General features: G+C 49.0%; 1 protein-coding gene across 1 annotated transcript; it reads left to right on the top strand.

The window, feature by feature from the left end:
• Nucleotides 1-5: 5 nt before the first annotated feature.
• alpl (alkaline phosphatase, biomineralization associated) lies at nucleotides 6-21,803 on the top strand. The gene is made up of 12 exons (XM_035380848.1): nucleotides 6-210; nucleotides 7,580-7,726; nucleotides 9,968-10,087; nucleotides 11,041-11,156; nucleotides 13,712-13,886; nucleotides 15,106-15,281; nucleotides 16,482-16,622; nucleotides 17,760-17,829; nucleotides 18,328-18,462; nucleotides 20,117-20,308; nucleotides 20,858-20,977; nucleotides 21,500-21,803. The coding sequence occupies exons 2-12, from the start codon at nucleotides 7,657-7,659 to the stop codon at nucleotides 21,769-21,771; spliced, it is 1,587 nt and encodes a 528-aa protein (XP_035236739.1). The 5' UTR covers nucleotides 6-210; nucleotides 7,580-7,656; the 3' UTR covers nucleotides 21,772-21,803.
• Nucleotides 21,804-22,101: the final 298 nt, after the last annotated feature.

Raw genomic sequence — 22,101 nt, 5'->3', positions numbered from 1 at the left:
AGCTCAAGGGTCCGTGTCGCGCGCCACTGTGGGATCCTGGAATTCATCCCCGGCCGGTGCTGCTCGGCCGCAAGCGCAAGCCGTATAAAAGCCTGCACGCGAGAACTACAGGAGCGCAGACTGATGCAGACGCGGGAGTGGAACGAGTCTGTCTGTACTCTGTGTTTGTCGCTTTCTGCAGAGGGACGAGAAGGTGACTGTGAACTATCAGTAAGTTTTCTATCCTTACAATTTCCAATTGTCTGTGTGCTTCAGTTCAGTTCATCGGCAGTTCCTTATCCCAACTATAACACTTTGGTTTCATGAATCGGGTCATAGATGGAAGTCCTATTACCCCCAAGCTTGAAACGACATTACGGTCTGTTATGATATAACGGTGCATTGCTGTCCTTGTCTTCGCGGGGGGGAAAAACTGTATATTGGTCTTTTTTTCAAGAAATATCAATAATACTGCGGAGGAAATGTATGAGGTTGAAATCGCATTACTAATTTTTATCCTCTTTTTTTATTATTTTTTTACCTTGACCACACAGATTAGCTAATTCATGGACTAAACGCTTGATGTTTTCTTTCATACTTTTACGCATTGATCAATTTGTTTCGCCACTTTTTAAATATTACTAGTTTGACTAGTCAAATTAGGCTACTTTGATGGTAGTGCATTTGCTGAAAACTATTCATGACGCTGGAGCGCCCTGTAAGACAAGAGGGGGACCCACTGTGTGGTGGAAGCCACTTTTTGAGACCGAAACGAGCTGCTAACTTGCCGTTGTTCACTCCCGATGAATGTGCCGCACATCTATTGTCCCAGCACATTTTTGCAACCCCCCCAGATTGCAACACAGTAAAATGCTCAAGGTTAAATCCACTCTAACAGAGTAAATATGGTCCCAATCGGGCTTATATGCGCTGTGTTAGAGTTGAATTAACACTGGACATTTTACTATGTACAGTGACTGCTGACAACGCGTTTCCATTCCTCAACAAGCTCTTTTAACAGTTAAACTATGGTACATCGTATCAATAAAACTGCGCGGGGGGGGGGGGGGGGGGGGGGGGGACCTTAGCATTGCGTTATAGCCTCCAGGATGTAATTCATGCAGCGTGTCTTTAGGTCTGAATAGTGTTCACTGTGTGAACTAAACTGTGTTCTTGGCTAGAAATAGCTGTACAAAATAAGTATTGTACCTTACTGAACCTGTGTTTAGCAGTTGTCTATGACCATGAAATGCACTTTTTGTACGTCGCTTTGGATAAAAGCGTCTGCCAAATAAATGTAATGTAATATAATGTAACATTCAATGAACAGGAATCGGGGTTTGTTTTCTAAGTGCTACAGGGAGCGTGCCCTTGATCTCTTTCATCGCATTATTAGTATCAGCATTCGGAGCCCGTGGCGTTGTTGCGTGATTAACTTGTCCAGCGCTTTGGGGACACCACAACAACAGACACGTGTGATCGAATTTGATGTCTCGTGCAGGAAAGGCACAAGTGCCGTAAACTTTTTTTTTTTTGAAAGGAGAAGAAACGTGTGCGATTGTTTTGGGGCGGCTTGTGCACTGCTCAGAATGGAGTACAAGACTGCGCATTCCTGCAGTCAAACATCTTTGCTCAATATCCTTCTCGTGCGTAAACTTTGTGCGGGCACTTGTTCTAATCATGTTCTGCTCGGCCAGTTCACCGCACTTTGCGGAGCATCCCAGCCGATCATATCTCAGTGACTGTGGAATCTTCACATAGTCTGTACATCCTGACCGTGCGTGTGGCCGTTTGATAAAATGCTACAGTCTGTTTGGGCCAAACATATGCCTAGTTTTTCTTTCTGAAACAAGTGGCGAACTAAACAAAGAGTTTGAAAGCAACTTTGGCCTCTTGTGTAAGTATGTCAAAGGCGACTTTGTGTCTCAGACTACCTCACTCTGTGAAAAGGCAGATGGGTTTGTTGACCCGGCTCTCATGTGTCATGGCTTCAGTCATTCAGTGTCATATCTGTCTGATCGCACATATCTTGGGTATATTCAAGAGCATCAAACTACCGTGAACATTTTAAAACATTGGGGACCCAAATACAGAATGTAAACAGGCATGAGCAATGAGAGGGCAACAGCAGCAGCCTTTATACTGGGGCTGAAGACATACTTTAACTCCACCACTAACCTAGTGCAGCAAACGTTTCTGCTCCTGCAACACAACCATGCAACATTTACTGAGGACTGTTGCTATGCGTAGGGAACTTCTGAACTTCCGGTTCCAACAGGAATCAAAGAAATGTAACAGAACATCATGTCTATTGAATTAGTTATTTCCTTTGGCCCTTCACCATCAACAATGAGGGTGGAGTGTGCTCGCCAAAACTTTGGACCCAGGGGCTTGATATAGAGAGCCAATACCTTTGATTGGTCAGAGCCAGGGTGCTGCAGAGTCATATTGGCTGAGATATATAGAGAGAAGACCTTTGATTGGTCAGAGCCTGTAGTCTCCTCCAAAACTCCCTTGTTACCGTTGAAGCATGCCACCTGTCCGGCAGTTTGCTGCCCTGGCGATGCTTGTGAAGTTCTTTCATCCTACAGCCAGTATTTTTGAAAGCAGGCCAGTTTAAAAATAAATAAATTTTAAGAACCTCATTAAGCATACAGTAATAGTATGGAGTACAAATGTGTTAGAGCAGTTATTTAATATTTTTAATAATTATTATTCTAAATAATGGATGGCGTTTATATGGCATCTTTTGCAAACTCAGTGCACTTACCTGTGAAGGGGGTTAAGCCCTCCTCAACCAGCACCCATGTGTAGCTCTAATCTGGGTGATACGCGGCGGCCATCTTGTGTCAGAACGCTCAACGCGTATCGGCTGAGCTGGAGAGGAAGGGATTATTCAGGATATTGCACGGTGGGATGATTCGATTGTCGGATTGAGAAAGCCGGACAGGTTGGGAACCTGTCCAGAGCTCGAGGGGAACGCACTTCTGCGACGAGGGCAGCACGAGAGATCGCGGGTAACGAGCACCTCGGGACGTCCTCTAGAATGTAGAAGGCCTGAAACTTCCGCACATAACCTCCTTAGACCATACAGTTCATTTTTTGTCCCCTGTAGGGGACATGAGTCTGCAGTCTTGATATAAACAACCACAGGTATATTCTACTATGTTGAAATTTACTCTACAAGGGATATGTCTGTCATCCAGGACACTTGAATTATGTCAGAAAAATTAAAAAAGACTTTTTTTTCTGCCGGGCCTCAGGAGGCTGTCCAGCAGGCTGCCGTTGGCTGTGCGGGACTTTGCGTTCTGGAGAGTACTGAAGAGCAGCGTCTGTCTGTGTCAGCGGCGGCGAAGGACCCGCCAGTCCAGGGTCTCATTCGGTTAATTATTCGCCGATTTGTTTGCAGATTTCCCATTTTGGCGAAAGCTTCCCGGTGTTTTACAGTCACATGCCGTCCGCAGTGTGCCGGACTCTGAGTGGCTGAGGCCCGTCAGTCGCCGCCCACTCGCAGGTGGTTTGACACGCAAATGCGACTGCTTTGCAAATTTATACTTCCTGAGTGTATGCAAATGGCGGAAGAGAAGTGGCGGTTGGCGTACTCGCGGTACGGTCCTGGTCTTCCCTCCACCGTTAGTGTCAGTCCTTCTGCTTTGACCTGGACTTTTCCTGACGGGAAGAGTTTTGATGGGACGGGAGCTAGACAGGCAGGCTAGTTTCCTAGCAACACATTCCCCCAAATTATGTTCCAAGACAGATTGTTGACATATTGCTGCGTGCTGTTTAGATAGGGACAGACACGGTCTTTATTTTGGAGAAAAGGTTCACTCTGGCTCCCAGAAGAAGCCTTCGTTTGTTGCATTCTGACTGTAGTTTATGGAATGTGACTCCTCTCCGTTTCCACCCTGTCTCTCTCAGTGGTTGCTTCCTGCACAGTGGTCTTGGACCCCCACCTTAGGCCCATGGTACGGACCAGTAGTGCTTGTTCATTGGCCTGCGGGAAGTCCGTTTAAATTTTCAACTCAAATCAGTTTGAAGTTTTTATTAAAAATGTAAATTAAAAAAAAAAACTACAGAAAGGAAACAAATACAAAGTATAAAATCCCTTTTCTTGAGTTGAAGCTCGGCATTCTACTGGTTAATTTGGATCCTGATCGGAAATTAACTGAAATTTCCTGGCCCAGAGAACACATTTCTCACCAAAAGGTATTGGACCTTCCCTTGCATCCAAGTGTAAAAGGCAACAGAGAGCGATTCTCTCCAGGTGACACCTGATCACATGTCACATAGCCCAGCCAAGAGGAGTGCAGTGCCAGCCAGCCAATAGGAGCCGTCTCTGACACCCGCAATCCAGTGTTGTGTGACCTGACGGAACAGAAAGATGTTTATCTTTGTGTTTTTGTACGTGAAGCCTCACTCTCGTTAAAACACCGCACGCTTCACAAACCCGTACTTGCGAGTGAACCGATGACAGCGGCAGCCGCCATTCTGGCAGGGTGCCATTTTGCTGTGAGAACATGAAAGCGTCGCATCGACTTCAGCTGCAGAAGACGTGTGGAAATGCGTTTTTACTGCTGAAATATCAAAAACCACAGGGCCTGAGAAGAGTGTCAGAGGCCAGAGAGGCAGCGTTCCGGGAAATAAACAGGAGAGCCTCGTGAGAACGTTTCTTTTCAGGCCCAGTGTAAACATTGGTAAAGCCTGAAGGTTATGTGAGCGTGCTCACTGGGGTGAAGACAGCGTCTCTGTTCCTTTGTGTACGGTTAGAGACGGAGCTCACGCAGCGCGGTCTCATCGCAGTGCGCTCTCATCGCAGTGCGGTCTCATCGCAGTGTTTATCCGTCCTGAGACCGCTTCCACAGGTTTTGATTTTTGCGGCGTCCGTAAAAACGCTGGGTGCTGGAAGCAGTTCAGGTCCCCCTATCCCCCCCCCCCACCCCGCTTTGTTTCTTCAAGGACAGGATAGCATGGTCCCACCCCAAACCCCCCCCACCCCCACCCTACTTAGTTTCTTCAAGGACAGAATACCGTGTTCCCACCACAAAAAATAACACCCCCCCCCCCCTCATTTTTTCTTTCCAAAACGGGCGTGAGGGCTGTGGAGACACCGCTGCTGTACCCACACCCGCACCAGGAGCACTCCCCGAGACACACAGGCACTGCCCCAGTGGCCCCGCCTGGGACCCACTGTCTAAGCTCATTACATGACATTACATTTACATTACATTTGTTTGGCAGACTCCCTTATCCAGGGCGAATGACAATGGAAGATAACACAGGCGTGGGTCTGCCATTCATGTCGGTGTGAATGGCAGACCCGGACCTGGCTAACGACATTCATTGACCGGCAAGTGTAAGTGCAGCCGTCAATGAAGCACTGAGCGTATGTTAACCCATGCCATCATTGAGTTAGCATAAATTAGCGCTTCATTGCTACAGAAGAACCTAATTACAGGTTCCTATGGCAAACGTGATTAGCACATCAGTGATGGGGGGGGGGGGGGGGGGGGGAAGGGAGCCAAGATGCTGGCAGAAAAGAACCAAGTGGTGGCAGCCACAGTTCTATAGGAGAGCTAATGCTGATGGGGGGGGGGGCATGGGGGGGCGGGAGCGTGCGAGAAGAGGAGATGAGATGTTCAGGTTGTGTAGGAGATGAGGTGTTCGGGTTGTGTATGAGATGAGGTGTTCGGGTTGTGTATGAGATGAGGTGTTCGGGTTGTGTGGGAGATGAGGTGTTCGGGTTGTGTGGGAGATGAGGTGTTCGGGTTGTGTGGGAGATGAGGTGTTCAGGTTGTATATGAGATGAGATATTCAGTTTGTGTAGGAGATGAGATGTTCAGTTTGTGTAGGAGGTGAGATGTTCAGGTTATGTATGAAGATGTTCAGGTTTTGTATGAGATGAAATGTTCAGGTTGTGTATGAAGATGTTCAGTTTGTGTAGGAGGTGAGATGTTCAGGCTGTGTTTGAAGATGTTCAGGTTGTGTATAAGATGAGGTGGTCAGGTTGTGTATGAGATGAGATGTTCAGGTTGTGTATAAGATGAGATGTTCAGGTTGTGTGTGAGATGAGATGTTCGGTTTGTGTATATGATGAGATGTTCAGGTTGTGTATATGATGAGATGTTCAGGTTGTTATTTGTCGCTAATCTGCTCTGCTCTGTTTATTAACCCTCTCTGCGCTGTGGGGCTCAATCCTGTCAAAGCTGCTGTGACTGCAGCTGGCAGGGATGTAATCACAGCTCTAATCCTGGCCCTCCCTTCGAGCAGGGGGGGCCTTGTGATAATGGCGCTCCTCAGGCTGGCGGTAATGGTCGATCCTCCTCCTCCGTCATCCCTCAGTCCGGCGGGTTTGCCTGCTACCTGTGGCCTGGAGAAAGCTCTCCAGCGCGTCCCGCAGTCTGGTTCTGAACCGGGACCGTGCCGGTGCTGACCGTGGCCAGCTGCCCCGCAGGGCTACGCTCGATTGGGTCCAGCGTCGCCCAGGGATGGAAGGGTTTCAGTCAGCCAGGATGACAGCGGCCCCCTGCTGGTCAATCAGGGGCTCGCAAGTCTGCATGTTAAACTGCGCATTAAGGGCACTTACCAAGACCTTCAGCATACGCGAAACCTTTTAGCACGCGCAAAAACCGAAAACACATGGTCACGTTACTGGCTGTGCGTGTGCTAAAAGGTTTTGCACGTGCTGGGCGTCTTAGTAAATCTGGCGCTAAGTGTCTTCCTCTGACCACTGTCAGTGTGAACCTGACTTACACACTGTGGTGCGGTCGAAGCGTGTGTGTCATCACGCGCTACGGAGGAAAGCTCGTGCTGGTCTGCGCTCTGCGGAACTGAGAGCAGCAATGCATGCTGGTCCGTGTGCACAGTTAGAGGAGTAAAGGGGGGGGGGGTAGTATTAAAAAGGGCACACTTCTGTGCCACAAGTGGTCTCTGTCACCTCCGCTACCCCATCCTGCTCTCCTCCTGTGATGTCAGCCTGCTCTGGAGAGGAAGAAGGAGTTCCGTCTGATGACATCATCTGATCTATTGACATAATCAGTGGGTCTGGAATTTGGCCTGAAGCGAGTTGTGATGGCCAGAGAGCGGCGGTGTGCTGTGATTGGTTGCCTGCTGACGCCGCTGGGTGACGCACACGCACTTGAGCAGCCCGGCTCCGTTCACAATGACAGGGTTACAGTGCACCGTGTCCCGCACTGGGACTGTCATAAGCCCTGTCTGTCGCTACAACAACAGTGTGACAGACAGCGCGACGTGCGCAGAGGGACCTATAAATGAGCAGGTGCTGTTCAATGAGCAGGTGTGACCATGAGGTCATGTGTATGACGGATGCGTTGAGCTGGATTTTAAAAATGGATTTGGAGATTTTTTATGTACGTTATACCTTTTACTGTCCTCGCTGAACTTCACACATCTTCTGACTCATAATTTTACTTTCATAATTTAGATTAATTCTGCATTTAAATTCCTTGCTTGTCCCTGCATTGTTTCCTGTGACCTTTTCATTTATTGTCTCATTTATTTATTTTTTTAGAATTTTATTCATTTACCTTTTGAATTTGTTCTGTTCTGAGCTGTGGTGAGACTCATCGTATTCCCTCCACAGGGCGTGCAGTCTGATAGCGGTGACCCTGTGACCCCGTGACCCTGTGACCCTGTGACCCCGTGACCTTGGAAAGCAGCATGAAGGTGATAGTGCTGGTGTTCTCCTCCTGCCTGGCCTGGGTGTGCCTGGGGAAGCCGCCGTTTCCTGGTGAGCCCTGCCGCCGCCATCTTCACTCTTATACTCCAGTAAACTCCACCATCTTCTTCACTCATACTCCAGTAAACTCCACCATCTTCTTCACTCATACTCCAGTAAACTCCACCATCTTCTTCACTCATACTCCAGTAAACTCCGCCATCTTCTTCACTCATACTCCAGTAAACTCCACCATCTTCTTCACTCATACTCCAGTAAACTCCGCCATCTTCTTCACTCATACTTCAGTAAACTCCGCCATCTTCTTCACTCTTATACTCCAGTAAACTCCGCCATCTTCTTCTCTCTTGTACTCCAGTAAACTCCGCCATCTTCTTCACTCTTGTACTCCAGTAAACTCCCGCCACTACAAGAGGAGAGGCGGTTACATAAATGGTCAGATAAACCAGTCGGAATTCAAATGCTCATGGCAGCTAATGTAATTTCAAATGTGAGTGCGCCCAAATGAATTAACAGCGTGGTAAACACCGAAAATCAGTCGCGTAGGGTAGGGGAGGTCCACTAGTCCTAGTCTGCACCAAGAGTAGGACTGGATATACCATTAGTACCCAGCACTCCCATAAAAGCTGCCATTTCTCCATTAGGGATGGGCTTCTATGTTTAAATGAGGGCGTCCATCATAAGATAATCCATCAGATAATGGTTGCTCACACGAGAAGCAGTGCGTGTGTGTGTGTGTGTGTGTGTGTACACATACATACATGTATGTAACTGAGTCTGCACGCTTGGTCAGAGGTGCAGCACTGTATTTAGACCATAACCGTCAAGATATTGGCTTCCCCACTTACACACCTCAACTACTTTCTCCTCATCACAAAAAAATAAATAAATAAATATTGCCGATATTTAGCAGATGGTTGGATTATAGTGTCTGTAAGCGAATCAGCCGTACCCAAGATGCACCCTGTTGCGTGGGACTGACCCCCCCCCCCCCCCCCCCGTGTTAGCGTCCTGTAGCGTGCGCGACATGCTCACACGCAGAACCAGCGCCCGGGCCTGCTTCACTAGCCCGTCTCTGCCAGTCAGTCTGTTTTCCACTGGAGCAGAAGTGTTGTTACAGGACTGCTGCGTGCTTTGGTGGTGGTGTGGAGAGAGGACAGGCGTTATCATTACATTACCCATTGGGTCTGACCTGTTAGTCATTCATTTGGTTGGGCATTTACAGCGGCAGTCGGTAGGTCCTTAACCAACTTGGCTACAAGCCCAATTTTTTATATGCAGCACCACACCGTGGCCACGTAGCACAAGCGCCCTAAACCTATGCTCTCATGCTTTTTAATTTCTCTGGGGCAACAGTGTTGAATGGGCCTCTAAGTCTGCTATTAAATCTATGCGGTACCTCATCGCCAGCTAGCTTCCCTCATCTCGGCCTGAGCTCGCTGGCCTGCGCGGAGCAGGGGTGTTTTTGCATGCCGAACCCGTCCTCTGTGACCTCCTCCTCTGGAGGAATGCACAGGGCCGCCGTTGTTTTTGCACGTCCAGCCGGAAGATTTGCTCGAGCTCGTTTGCTTCCCGCTGGCGCGCAGGGGAGGGCAGCCGGCAGCGGGCTCCCATCAGTACCCAGCTCCCGTCCTGCCAACGGAAGAGTTGGCCCGCGCGCGCCGCCCCGCTCCCGCCAGCGTCGTTCCCAAAAAAAAAACCCAAGCGTGAAGAAACCGCCGTGCGGCAGCCCGAGAGACTCTCGGCACGGACCCTGCGACACGCTGAAGGCCGTCCTTCGTCTGGCCTCTTTTTATTATTTTTTTAACTTAAAAAAAAAAATCCCAATTTGATATCTGAAAAAAAAGTTTTTTTTTTTTATTTTCAGCATTGCACACGTGTAGTTCCGTAGATCCTCGTCGTTCGTTGAGTTATTTATCTAGTTATTTATCTTTAAAGTGGAATTTTATTTTATTTTATATTTTGCTCTGGCCGGTTCTTTCGGGAGTCATAATCGCCAAACGCTCACCGTTATCCTTTTGCGAGAGTGTGTTCAGTTAAGAGGCTTACGCTCTGCAGACACCGTGAGGGGCTTGGACAGCACAATCATAATAACATGTCAATCATAATAAGGCAGATTTAGTTTCATCTCTGTTTTGACAAGTGGCAGCAATGAACAGACACGTGGACTTTGCTAGATCCGCATTTTCACGACTCTGCAAGTAATTTGCGTGAGTCGGATTGTACCGTTTAGTGTGCGCTTTACGTGCCGCCAGCCTATTTAAACTGCAATCCTCCGTTTTGACATCGCAGAGCAGGAGAAGAATCCGGCCTTCTGGAACTCCATGGCCCAGCACACGCTGACAGACGCACTGAGTCTGCAGGAGCTCAACCAGAACATCGCCAAAAACCTCATCCTCTTTCTCGGAGACGGTAGGTGAAATAAAAACTTTGGGGGAAAAAAAAATCATACTTTATTTTCTGTAATCCCATAATTTCCCTTAATTTCATTTTTTTCAAGTCACAGGTCCTGCTTATGCTAGGTCCTATAGGACTGACAGTCAAGAGTCAGTTACGACTGAGTCGGGGCAGGGGGGGTGCACATAACTGTGCTAAGCTTACCCCCCCCTCCCCCCTCCTCCATCACCCTCAAATCTCTACTGGTGCAGTTTACATCATCTGTTCCTCCTTAACCCTTCAATCTGTGAGGTCGCAAATATGTTATTAGAATGTTCTTAACCGGACATTCCAGTGCTGATGTTAAGATCACTACAGGTAACTGAAAACAGAATTTTCTAGAACACCAACTGGAACCCTACTCTTCACAAAGGGTAAAAAAAAAAAGCACAGCCATAACAGGGACCTCTCTTTTTTTACGTTTAAAACGTTCAAAAAATGTTCTTTTAATTTACAGTATGAACCAGAGGGGTGTCACGCTGGCGTGACAGTATTCCCATGTTCTAGATGGGCTGAATGGCCTGTTCTCCTCATTATGTGTCCTTATGTTCTCATGAGTTCCAGCATACACAATCATGTCACTGATGAATGTATGGAGAAATGTTTAGATGGCAAGGCTAGGAGAGACTCAGGCCTGGATTCCATCTGTCCTCAACTCTGACGTACAGTAAATACCAGTGTTTACCCTTTCTCCTCACGAACTCAGTTTGGTGACGTAGTCTGAAGTGATTGCTGAACTCAAATTGCCAAATTGTGTTTGTGAAGAGGAAAAAAAACCGCAACTCTTGCTTTTAATTGTTAGTGAAAATTAAGGACAGATGTTGACTGAATCCCTGCTGCTGATTGAGGATCACAGTTTGTGGTTAACCCCCCCCCCCCCCCCCGTCCTGCCTGTCCCCCCCCCCCCCCCCCCCCACCCTCCCATGCAGGGATGGGAATTCCCACGGTTACGGCAGCTCGAATCCTGAAAGGCCAGCTGAACGGGCACAACGGGGAAGAGACGAAGCTGGAGATGGATAAGTTTCCCTACGTAGCGCTCTCTAAGGTATGTCCCTATGTGGCGCTCTCTAAGGTATGTCCCTATGTGGCGCTCTCTAAGGTATGTCCCTATATAAGGTATGTCCCTATGTAGCACTCTCTAAGGTATGTCCCTATATAAGATATGTCCCTATGTAGCGCTCTCTAAGGTATGTCCCTATATAAGATATGTCCCTATGTGGCGCTCTCTAAGGTATGTCCCTATATAAGATATGTCCCTATGTAGCGCTCTCTAAGGTACGTCCCTATATAAGATATGTCCCTATGTAGCGCTCTCTAAGGTATGTCCCTATATAAGATATGTCCCTATGTAGCGATCTCTAAGGTATGTCCCTATGTAGCGATCTCTAAGGTATGTCCCTATATAAGATATGTCCCTATGTAGCGCTCTCTAAGGTATGTCCCTATATAAGATATGTCCCTATGTAGCGCTCTCTAAGGTATGTCCCTATATAAGATATGTCCCTATGTAGCGCTCTCTAAGGTATGTCCCTATATAAGATATGTCCCTATGTAGCGATCTCTGAGGTATGTCCCTATGTAGCGATCTCTAAGGTATGTCCCTATGTAGCTCTCTCTAAGGTATGTCCCTATGTAGTGATCTCTAAGGTATGTCCCTATATAAGGTAGGTCCCTATGTAGCGCTCTCTAAGGTATGTCCCTATATAAGATATGTCCCTACGTAGCGCTCTCTAAGGTATGTCCCTATATAAGATATGTCCCTATGTAGCGCTCTCTAAGGTATGTCCCTATATAAGATATGTCCCTATGTAGCGCTCTCTAAGGTACGTCCCTATATAAGATATGTCCCTATGTAGCGCTCTCTAAGGTATGTCCCTATATAAGGTATGTCCCTATGTAGCGCTCTCTAAGGTATGTCCCTATGTAGCGATCTCTAAGGTATGTCCCTATATAAGATATGTCCCTATGTAGCGCTCTCTAAGGTATGTCCCTATATAAGATATGTCCCTATGTAGCGCTCTCTAAGGTATGTCCCTATATAAGATATGTCCCTATGTAGCGCTCTCTAAGGTATGTCCCTATATAAGATATGTCCCTATGTAGCGATCTCTGAGGTATGTCCCTATGTAGCGATCTCTAAGGTATGTCCCTATGTAGCTCTCTCTAAGGTATGTCCCTATGTAGTGATCTCTAAGGTATGTCCCTATATAAGGTATGTCCCTATGTAGCGCTCTCTAAGGTATGTCCCTATATAAGATATGTCCCTACGTAGCGCTCTCTAAGGTATGTCCCTATATAAGATATGTCCCTATGTAGCGCTCTCTAAGGTATGTCCCTATGTAGCGATCTCTAAGATATGTCCCTATGTAGCGCTCTCTAAGGTATGTCCCTATATAAGATATGTCCCTATGTAGCGATCTCTGAGGTATGTCCCTATGTAGCGATCTCTAAGGTATGTCCCTATGTAGCTCTCTCTAAGGTATGTCCCTATGTAGTGATCTCTAAGGTATGTCCCTATATAAGGTATGTCCCTATGTAGCGCTCTCTAAGGTATGTCCCTATATAAGATATGTCCCTACGTAGCGCTCTCTAAGGTATGTCCCTATATAAGGTATGTCCCTATGTAGCGCTCTCTAAGGTATGTCCCTATATAAGGTATGTCCCTATGTAGCGCTCTCTAAGGTATGTCCCTATATAAGGTATGTCCCTATGTAGCGCTCTCTAAGGTATGTCCCTATGTAGCGATCTCTAAGGTATGTCCCTATGTAGCGATCTCTAAGGTATGTCCCTATGTAGCGATCTCTAAGGTATGTTATCTCATTTTCATTTAGTCGCCCTTTTGCGAAGTGGCAGGGGGTACCCTGCCCCCCAAACCCCACCACCCCCCCCCCCCTTCGCCGAAGCAACATTTTCAAAATACCAGTTTTTAACCGACTTTCACGAAACCTGCCCTGGACCCGCAGCTCGGCGTCCATGTTAAATAACTTCTATGGGGAAAGCTGGCTCAGGACCCGTGGCGGCGTTGATATTCATGTCGATGTGCGGTTCGCGTTTCTCTCCTGACTTGGTGGCCGGTTTTCCTCGGCGCGCTGAGGCCGTGTTTGTGAGCCCTGAAGCTGAGAGGCAGCGAGGCAGAGATTTACGGCTGCGTCCAGCCCAGCGAATGTCCAGGGTCACTTCAGTCCACGCGCCGCTGTAAGATTTGCCGTGTTACTGTCGTGTTCAGACTTCAAAGCCAAATGCCCGGGAAGGAAAATAATATATTTTTTAAAAATTCAGGTTGAGTACCTCGCTCAAGGGTACAACAGCAGCTCCCTCCCCTCCGATGACTGTAAAACCTTTGAGTTACAAGCCCCAGCTTCCTGACCATTACACCACACTGCCACCACTATATACTCTTATAAAACATAGTAGATACTTATATAATGACATTTCACAAAGTCATAGCTTTCATAATAGGCGGGAAAAAAGCTAACTGCGTTCATCAGGTCATGTGACCTCACACGCCGTCTGTACTCTCGTCTGTAACGTCCCGCACTTGACCGCCTTTTCTGCGGTGCTGATTTTGCGACTGACTCCGCTCCCCCCCCCCCCCCCCAGACGTACAACACGGACGCCCAGGTGGCGGACAGCGCCGGGACGGCCACGGCGTACCTGTGCGGCGTGAAGGCCAACGAGGGGACGGTGGGCGTGAGCGCCACCGCCGTCCGGTCCCAGTGCAACACCACCTTCGGGAACGAGGTCACCTCCATCCTCAAATGGGCCAAAGACGCAGGTACAGCACGCCACACCCCTCCCACAGGACCACCCCCCTGCCCCCCCCCCGCACTAACACCTCTCTCTACAGGCGTTTATCAGATGCGGAGTCACGTACAGAAGTGCACACCAGACTTCTTCATGATGTCAGTGCAGGCGTGAGAAAATCATACGTCAGTGACAGAGCTAATCATGAAGCTTGGTATTCTGGGAAAACTGTATAATGTATAAGTGAGCCGGTCACATAACTGCACCTTTTAATCATTTTCTTTTTTCTGTTTAAAGGCAGAGACTCATTCCAGTCAAAAAGTTACATAAGAGTACTCATTCTAGGGAGAGTAGGAGAGTGAAATCCTCTGAAAAACTGTAAGACATCTTTCAAAAGGAAGAGCTCAGGTGCATTGGCAGAGGAAAATAAATCACCCCGTATGAGAGAGGGAGAGAAGGAAAAAAACATGCGTTTAATCAGAGTTAAGAAAAAAGGCTGCTTGGTACCCTGGCCAATATGGCAGAGGTGTTCCAGTGGAACGCTCTACACACCGTATGCCAGTACTGTTTCATTTGCTCTTCAGGGACTAAAAAAGTGATAAGAAAAGTGAAGGTATTTTGGCACCAAATCGCGGCCCAAGATGAACTGTTAAAAAAGTGCAAATCCACTTTTTTTCACTTTTTGTACCGCCTCTGTTGCTGTTCAGCACGTTTGCTAAATGTGATGAAGTTATGTTATTTTAGCTTTCCAAGGATCCTAATTCTTTGTGAGCCCCTAATCTTTCAAAGCAAGCCGTTCAGTCAGTCAGCACAACTCCGCGGAATGGATCTGCTTCTGGTACTACTGCCCTATCTAACAGGGAGGGCGATACAGCTACTAAACAGGAGGAATACCAGAACACCCCCCCCCCCCCGCCAGTACCTAGAAGTGTATCCAAATAACAGGTGGGGCTGGGGTGGTGGGGGGGGGTGAGCGCAATTCTGCGCAGTAGCAAACAAAGCTTGCAGGCAATCAGCAGCACTGGAGAGGCGTGGCTGTTGGTTTGCTCCGTTGGTGACGCGAGCACGTGATTGGATGGGTATGAGAAAATGTGTTGTGTGAGTGCGTAGGCCGACTGCTGGTTGGCTGCAGCCAGAGTTTCCTGAGGGAGCTTTCTGTGTGCGTTCCGTGCACGTCGCCCCTTAGTCTACTTTGCGTAAGTGATGTTGTAAGTGCTGCAGGAGACACCTCTGCTCTTTTTACCTGACAGGCAAGTCGGTGGGCATCGTCACCACCACCCGAGTCAACCACGCCACGCCCAGCGCCGCCTACGCCCACTGCGTGGACCGTGATTGGTTCTCAGACGCAGAGATGCCCGCCGAGGCGGTTCAGGCCGGCTGCAAGGACATCGCCCGGCAACTGATGGAGAACATCCCGAACATAGACGTGAGTACCCCCTAAAAAACACGTTATTAACGGGAGCACCCCAAAAACACACAGCTGTCATTTTAGACAGGAGACATTCCAGGAGACAGGAGGAAGGGTCACCAGATGAATTGAAAGATGAAGCAGACCTTATAAAATCCCCTCCTGTCTTCTTTAAGATAGGAGGGGATTTTAATGGGGTTTGTCCAAAATATGTTGCGTTTTGGACAAACCCCATTTTGTTTTGTTGCCATCTTAAAAAATCCCTCTTGACTGTAATACAGTCGGTTCTTTCATAGTTAAAGTGCAGGAGTTGGCGTTCTTCTTCACAAACAGCCTGGAAGCTTCAGCTGACACCCATAATGTTCACTTTCCAATCTGTTTGTGGGGGAATGAAGATTTTGTTTGTAAATCAAAGTTAAGGACAAATGATAACTGAATCCCAGGCCTTTGCTTGCTGGATATTCGCTGAGTCACTCAAACAATGAGGAAGTTAATAAACAAGTGTGGTAAGTCATCACAATGTCAATCCTGATGATTTCTCTCCACTATCTACTGTCTTCTGTTTTCTCTGTCTCTCTGGTGTCTGATGCTGAGAGGTCACGTGTGACCTTAGCTGTCAGATTTCAGTTGAAAATTAACGGTCTTTTGCTCAGTTTGATGTTGTTCTTTATTCTTGTTCATTTTATTGTCTTCACCTGGGTCTTTTGTAAAAGTCAAAGTCATAATTTATACTGGGGATTCTGTTAATATCTCATAAAAGGATATTTCATAAAATTCAGCCGAAATAGAGAGGCAGTGGAATACCAAACAAGTCCTAACTACGTCACACCGGCTGGTTGGCCTGGCGCTAGCCCCAGACCAGCCAATCAGGCTGGCCGTACCGCTACACTAACCCCAGACCGGCCAATCAGGCTGGCCGTACCGCTATGCTAACCACAGACCGGCCAATCAGGCTGGCTGTACCGCAACGCTAACCACAGACCGGCCAATCAGGCTGGCTGTACCACCACGCTAACCACAGACTGGCCAATCAACCTGGCTGTACTGCTATGCTAACCCCAGACCGGCCAATCAGGCTGGCTGTACCGCTACGCTAACCCCAGACCGGCCAATCGGTTTGGCGGACAGTTTAGTGCGCTCAGATAGCCCGCCCTCACATCCAGGGGGTTTGCCACTGGTCCCGCTCACACCTGTCCTGTCCCCCCCGCACCTGTGCAGGTAATCATGGGGGGCGGGAGGAAGTACATGTACCCGAAGAACACGTCAGACGTGGAGTACCCCGGGGAGCGCAAGCACATGGGCACCCGCAAGGATGGCAGGAACCTGGTGAAAGAGTGGACGGAACGCGTGAAGAATCAGGTAAACGAGTGTTCTTACGCCATTGCATCGCACACCATGCTGTATTCATTTCACGGACGCTTTGATCCAGTGACTTACAATGAAACAGAACGAAATGGTGCCCACCGGATTAATGTGAGCAATAGTGTCAGACTTCACTAAAATAGGCCAGTGAGTGTAAGTGAAGTGTAACGTCAGTAAAGTGCTGAACAGCTCACATATGCCAACCTAGAGCCATGATAAAAATGCACAGCTTCACATATGTGCACATAAAACCATAAACCATAAAGCATGTTATAGCAACCCTGAATTATATGTTCTTACATAGGGAAAAAATGCTAAGGGGGGAGGGGGGGCTGGAAGTGAGCTGATTGGCAGACTGCAGAGGGGTTCAGTCTGTGTTGGGTTCGGTGGGGGGGGTGGGGCGGGGGTAGCCAGACGCCCCCAGGTTCCAGAGCAGAGGGGTCTGGCCAGTATGTAAGTTTTGAAGACAGATTGATAGCTCCATTAATATAGCCAGGGGGGATCTGCCCCCCTCCCACCCAAACACAGAGTGGGGTGTGCCCTCTCTGTCCCAAACAGAAAGTGGGATGTGCCCTCTATCCCAAACACAGATAGGGGTGTGTCCTCTGTCCCAAACACAGAGTGGGGTGTGTCCTCTCTGTCCCAAACACTGAGTAGGGTGTGCCCTCTGCCCCAAAACCGGGGGGCTTGATTTGGTGGGGCAGTCCTCCAGCCTCTTGGGTATCCAGTCCCAGAATGCCCCCTGAGGCTGTTCTCTCTCTGAAACAATTAAAAGCAGGGAAGAGATCAGATGGACACGCCAAGAATTCTATTAACCTCCATAGAGACCCTTCCAGTATTTAATTTTCAGAAGGTACTGACCTTTTCCTTAGAACATGAAATTAGTTTTGAGCTGCTCAGGTCAGAGAGCTGTAACTAGGATGGTGGTCTGCATGAACGTATAAATATATTTTTATTTTATCTTTACATTTGTAGAAATACTTGTATTTTTAAAACTTTCTGACGTGGCCATTCTAGTTTTTGTTTTGGAAGCCATACAGCACAGAGAGAGAAGCTCCCAGTAGCTAGAGACACGTAAAATAAACTGTTTGTTCGGTCACTGATGATTCACGCTGTCCTTCCCGTTCCTTTCAGAGAGGCCAATATGTGTGGAATCGGAAAGAGCTCTTAGCTTTAAACCCAAACAATGTGGATTACTTACTGGGTGAGTATCGTTTTTACTGTATGTTTTATTTCATCGCGCAAACAATCGTCCATCACATTACAAACCATCTGAGCCGTCGCCTTAGCACTGTCACCTAGCTGCCGCTGATTCGTTCAACGTGTACATTGACTGACTGACCGTGTTGGTCGCAAAGCTACACCCTCCAGAGTCCAAACCAGAGGAGGATGGGTTCCCCCCCTTGAGTCTGGTTCTCCAAGGTTTCTGCTACAGGGAGTTTTCCTTGCCCCTGTTGCCTCAGGCTTGCTCCTGTGGGGGGGGTTAGGCCAGGGTTGTCTGTGAATGAGCATTGTGACGATTGTTTGCGAAATGTAAATCAATTTTTGATTTGATTTGTTTTGATTTGAAGTCATGGTCTGTAGCCATGCCAGACACAAGAGAGCCTCCAGTCTCCAGGTCAGCAGCTTGCCGAGCTGCAGGTAGATACAGGTGTGCTTTCTGGGGTCACCTAAACGCCCCCCCCCCCCCCCCCCCCCGCAGGTCTTTTTGAGCCCGGCGACCTGACGTACGACCTGGAGAGGAACCGCGAGACGGAGCCGTCGCTGACCGAGATGGTGGACGTGGCCATCAAGATCCTGCGGAGGAACTCCAACGGGTTCTACCTGCTCGTCGAGGGTGGGTGCATCTAAATTTGGGACCCGTTTGCGGGTTTTTTCGGGAGGGGGGTTTGGGGGGGCGACACGAACGCACGGAGAACCGAAATGAACGGTGTGCCTCAGCCCACAGTCTGACCGGCTGTAAAAAAAAAAAAAGAAACGCATTTTAACGACTGTTTACTTTACCGTTACGCACAACAGGGCCGTATTTCATCTACCGCGACCGCACGCGCTCCAGCTGTGATTGGCCCACGAGCGCTCAGATACGGCGCCCAGCGCAGCAGCTAACAATAAAGAGAACTCCGGCGGTGTGAAACCCGGTCATTACGCGGGACTGAGTGTGCGTTTAAGGAAATTACAGCACTTGACAGTCGGTGAAACAGCAGCCTTGAAAGGCCTCATTTGCCGGGAGCTCCGGCTGATCGCTGCCTTTTAAAGGCTAAGCCCAGGATGTGTCATTCTTCATTTTTAACACGCGCGGGTTCGAGCGTCTGAAACGCGCGGCGTCGCGGGCAGTGGTGATGACGGGTGTCGCGAGTTTGACGTGCAGTGATTTTGACGGACAGGACCAACCTATCGGGTGGTAGGCCCCGATGGAATGATGTCTCCAGGCCTTGTCTATTCTTTAACAAACTGAGGTGATTAAAGCATCACCACTGCAACACCATTACAGGATCGTTGTCCCATGTTCTGTGTGGGACGTTCTGCGGTGATTCCTCCATTGGAGAAGTCTGAAAACTGCAAGCAGTTTGTTAATCCCTCACGAGCACCGCATAACCATTAATACACACTTATGCCCTGCTGACAAGTGGCTAAAACTAGTTGCTCTGAAGACAGAGCTGAGATGGTGCAGCCTGAGCTTGTGATGCCTGGGTGAACAGAATTAGGGTTAGGGTTAGGGACTGACTCCTGTGGGCGGAGCCAGACTCCAGCATGCAGTTCTAAATTCAGCAGGTGAGCTGGTGTGTCACGACAGGTGCTGAACAACAAACAGACAAGCAGGGTGACGTTAAGGCTCAGATTCAGCCCCTGCTGTAGTCCATAAACAGCTGGGACTGGACTCTGAGCAGGTTTACGTGCATCAGAGTATCAAGACTGGACGAGACGCCCACAAGAAAAGGAAAAAAATGTCAATCTGGAATTTCTCCCTATCTCCTATTACTCCATTTAACTTTTTTATTGCTCCCAAACATTTATGCGCGCATGTGTCTGGCCCTGACCCTAACCCCATAAAGGCTTTGTTTAGCTGTTATTCAAGACCTGTCATAGCAAGTGTTACCTGTTATTATTCATTTGCTTGCTCAGGGGAGAGACGCTGTTAACAATGACAATGCACAAGAATGCACCAGCAGACACCCGTCTGGGATTCGCACCCACAACCTTCTGAGATACAGGCCCCAGTCCCCTACCCAACCAACAGAGCCCAGAGCTCAGGGCGTTCACGCCCATTTAAGGCGGGAGGTTGCAAATATGCGACTGGAATGTTCTTAACTGAACATTCTGATGCTGATGTCACAATCACTACCGGTGACTGAAGGCAGCGGAGTTCTAGAACACTTTGAACTTTGAAAGAGCATTCCGGAATGCCTGCTCTTCAGAGGGGGCTAGGCCCCTGACAGGATAAACTGGCACGTTGTGTAGCGTCTGTGGGAACCCTGTGTCTTCCGCTGCAGGGGGCCGGATCGACCACGGGCACCACGAGGGCAAAGCCAAGCAGGCCCTCCACGAGGCGGTGGAGATGGACCGGGCCGTCGGCCGGGCGGCGCTCCTGACCAGCCTGTACGACACGCTGACCGTCGTCACCGCGGACCACTCCCACGTCTTCAACTTCGGCGGCTACACGCCGCGCGGGAACTCCATCTTCGGTGCGGTGCGGTGAAACGATGAAGTCACATGACCCACGTTCCACGTTCGGACCCTACGGCTGTCGTCGGGGATAATAAAATGGCGACAGGAATTGCGTGTCACTACGTTTTCACACAATAAAACAAAAGACAGGAGCTCTCCTCCAATCACAGAGTACGTTGGTTGCGACAAAATATAACAATTTCAGTTGTAATGGGTCCACCACTTTCTGGCTATGTACCCTTTAGTGATTAACAGATCCAGTTAATATAGCAAGAAGGTACCGACCCATCACCGCCTGGGTTCTTTTGTACCTCTTACCAACGTGCTCTGTGATTGGTGGAGCTACTTTCTGGTTTCTATGGCAAAAGTGATGACACCAATATCCTGTCCCTGTTATAGTATCCCTGCCTTCCACAAGGCTGTGGCTCTTGAAGCTGTTGCCATGGTCCCCCCCCCCCCCCCCCCATAGTCTACACATGCTCAGTGTGAGATTCCGTACAGGTGTGTGTTCTGCACATGCTCAGTGTGAGATTCCGTGTTCTGAAAGGCGTGTGCCCGTTTCGCAGGCCTGGCCCCCATGCTGAGCGACATCGACCAGAAGCCCTTCACCTCCATCCTGTACGGGAACGGGCCGGGGTACAAGATGGTGAACGGCGCGAGGGAGAACGTCTCCACCGTGAACTACAGTGAGTCCACGCCGCTCCCCGTCCGGCGCGGCCCCCGCCGCTGGGGCAAGACCGCGGTTTATTACGACCTTCCCCCAAATTTCCTCCACCTCTGAGAACAGACTACAGCAATTACGACCTCAGACCCATTCGCCATCATTACGAACGCTGACCATACTCAGCGCAATGAAGGAAGAGTCACATATTTAAATACACACATAATAAAAAATAATTGCAAGGCTGCAGCTAATGATTGCATTACAAACTGGATTTAATGACCAGAGTAATTAATGAACGAGCCCTTTAATCAGCGAAGCTCATGCTGTTAATAATGACAGTGATAAAAGTAGAATGTTCAGTATGCGATACTGTACTCCCCGTACAGGACCTCCAAATAAACTCTCTCCCTCTCTCTCTCTCCATCCCTCCCTCCCCCCTCACCCTCTCCTCTCTCTCCCTCTCCCCCCCTCCCCCTCCTTCTCTCTCCCTCTCTCTCTCTCTCTCCATCCCTCCCTCCCTCCCTCTCCCCCCCCCCCCCCCCAGCTCAGAATAATTACCAGGCCCAGTCGGCGGTGCCGCTGCGGATGGAGACCCACGGCGGGGAGGACGTGGCGGTGTTCTCCAAGGGCCCGATGGCCCACCTGCTGCACGGGGTCAAAGAGCAGAACTACATCCCCCACGTCATGGCCTACGCGGCCTGCATCGGCCAGAACACCCGCCACTGCCTGTCTCCCGGCAAAAACGGCGCCCCCAGCATCCCCTCCGCCCTGCCCAGCCTGGGGCTGCTCCTCGTACTCACCCACCTGCTCTGCTGACACCCCTCCCCCCCCCCCTCCAAAAAAAAAAACATGGTGGCAGGGGGTCCCTGAGGGATGCCCTGTCTTCTCCAGGCAGAGTGGAGGCTGCTCACTCTTTCCACTCAAATTGCAACCCCAAACGGGCTTTTTATTATTTTGGGAAAAAAAGTTTAAAATAACAATAATAATAATAATAATAACCTTGCACAAGACTATGGAATCATTATCAGCTAAGGAAACCAAGGGAACCGTTGCCGAGCGACGGGGGCGGCACCAGCTGAAGCGCGGTCAGAAGACACCTGAGACAGAACGAGAGGGAGGAAGAGGAGGGTAGCGTTGACATAACAA

This window comes from Anguilla anguilla, chromosome 11 (assembly GCF_013347855.1).
Source record: "Anguilla anguilla isolate fAngAng1 chromosome 11, fAngAng1.pri, whole genome shotgun sequence".
Classification (NCBI taxonomy): Eukaryota; Metazoa; Chordata; class Actinopteri; order Anguilliformes; family Anguillidae; genus Anguilla; species Anguilla anguilla.
Note: the sequence above shows the minus strand (reverse complement) of the source record. Positions and strands in the feature narration are given on the sequence as shown.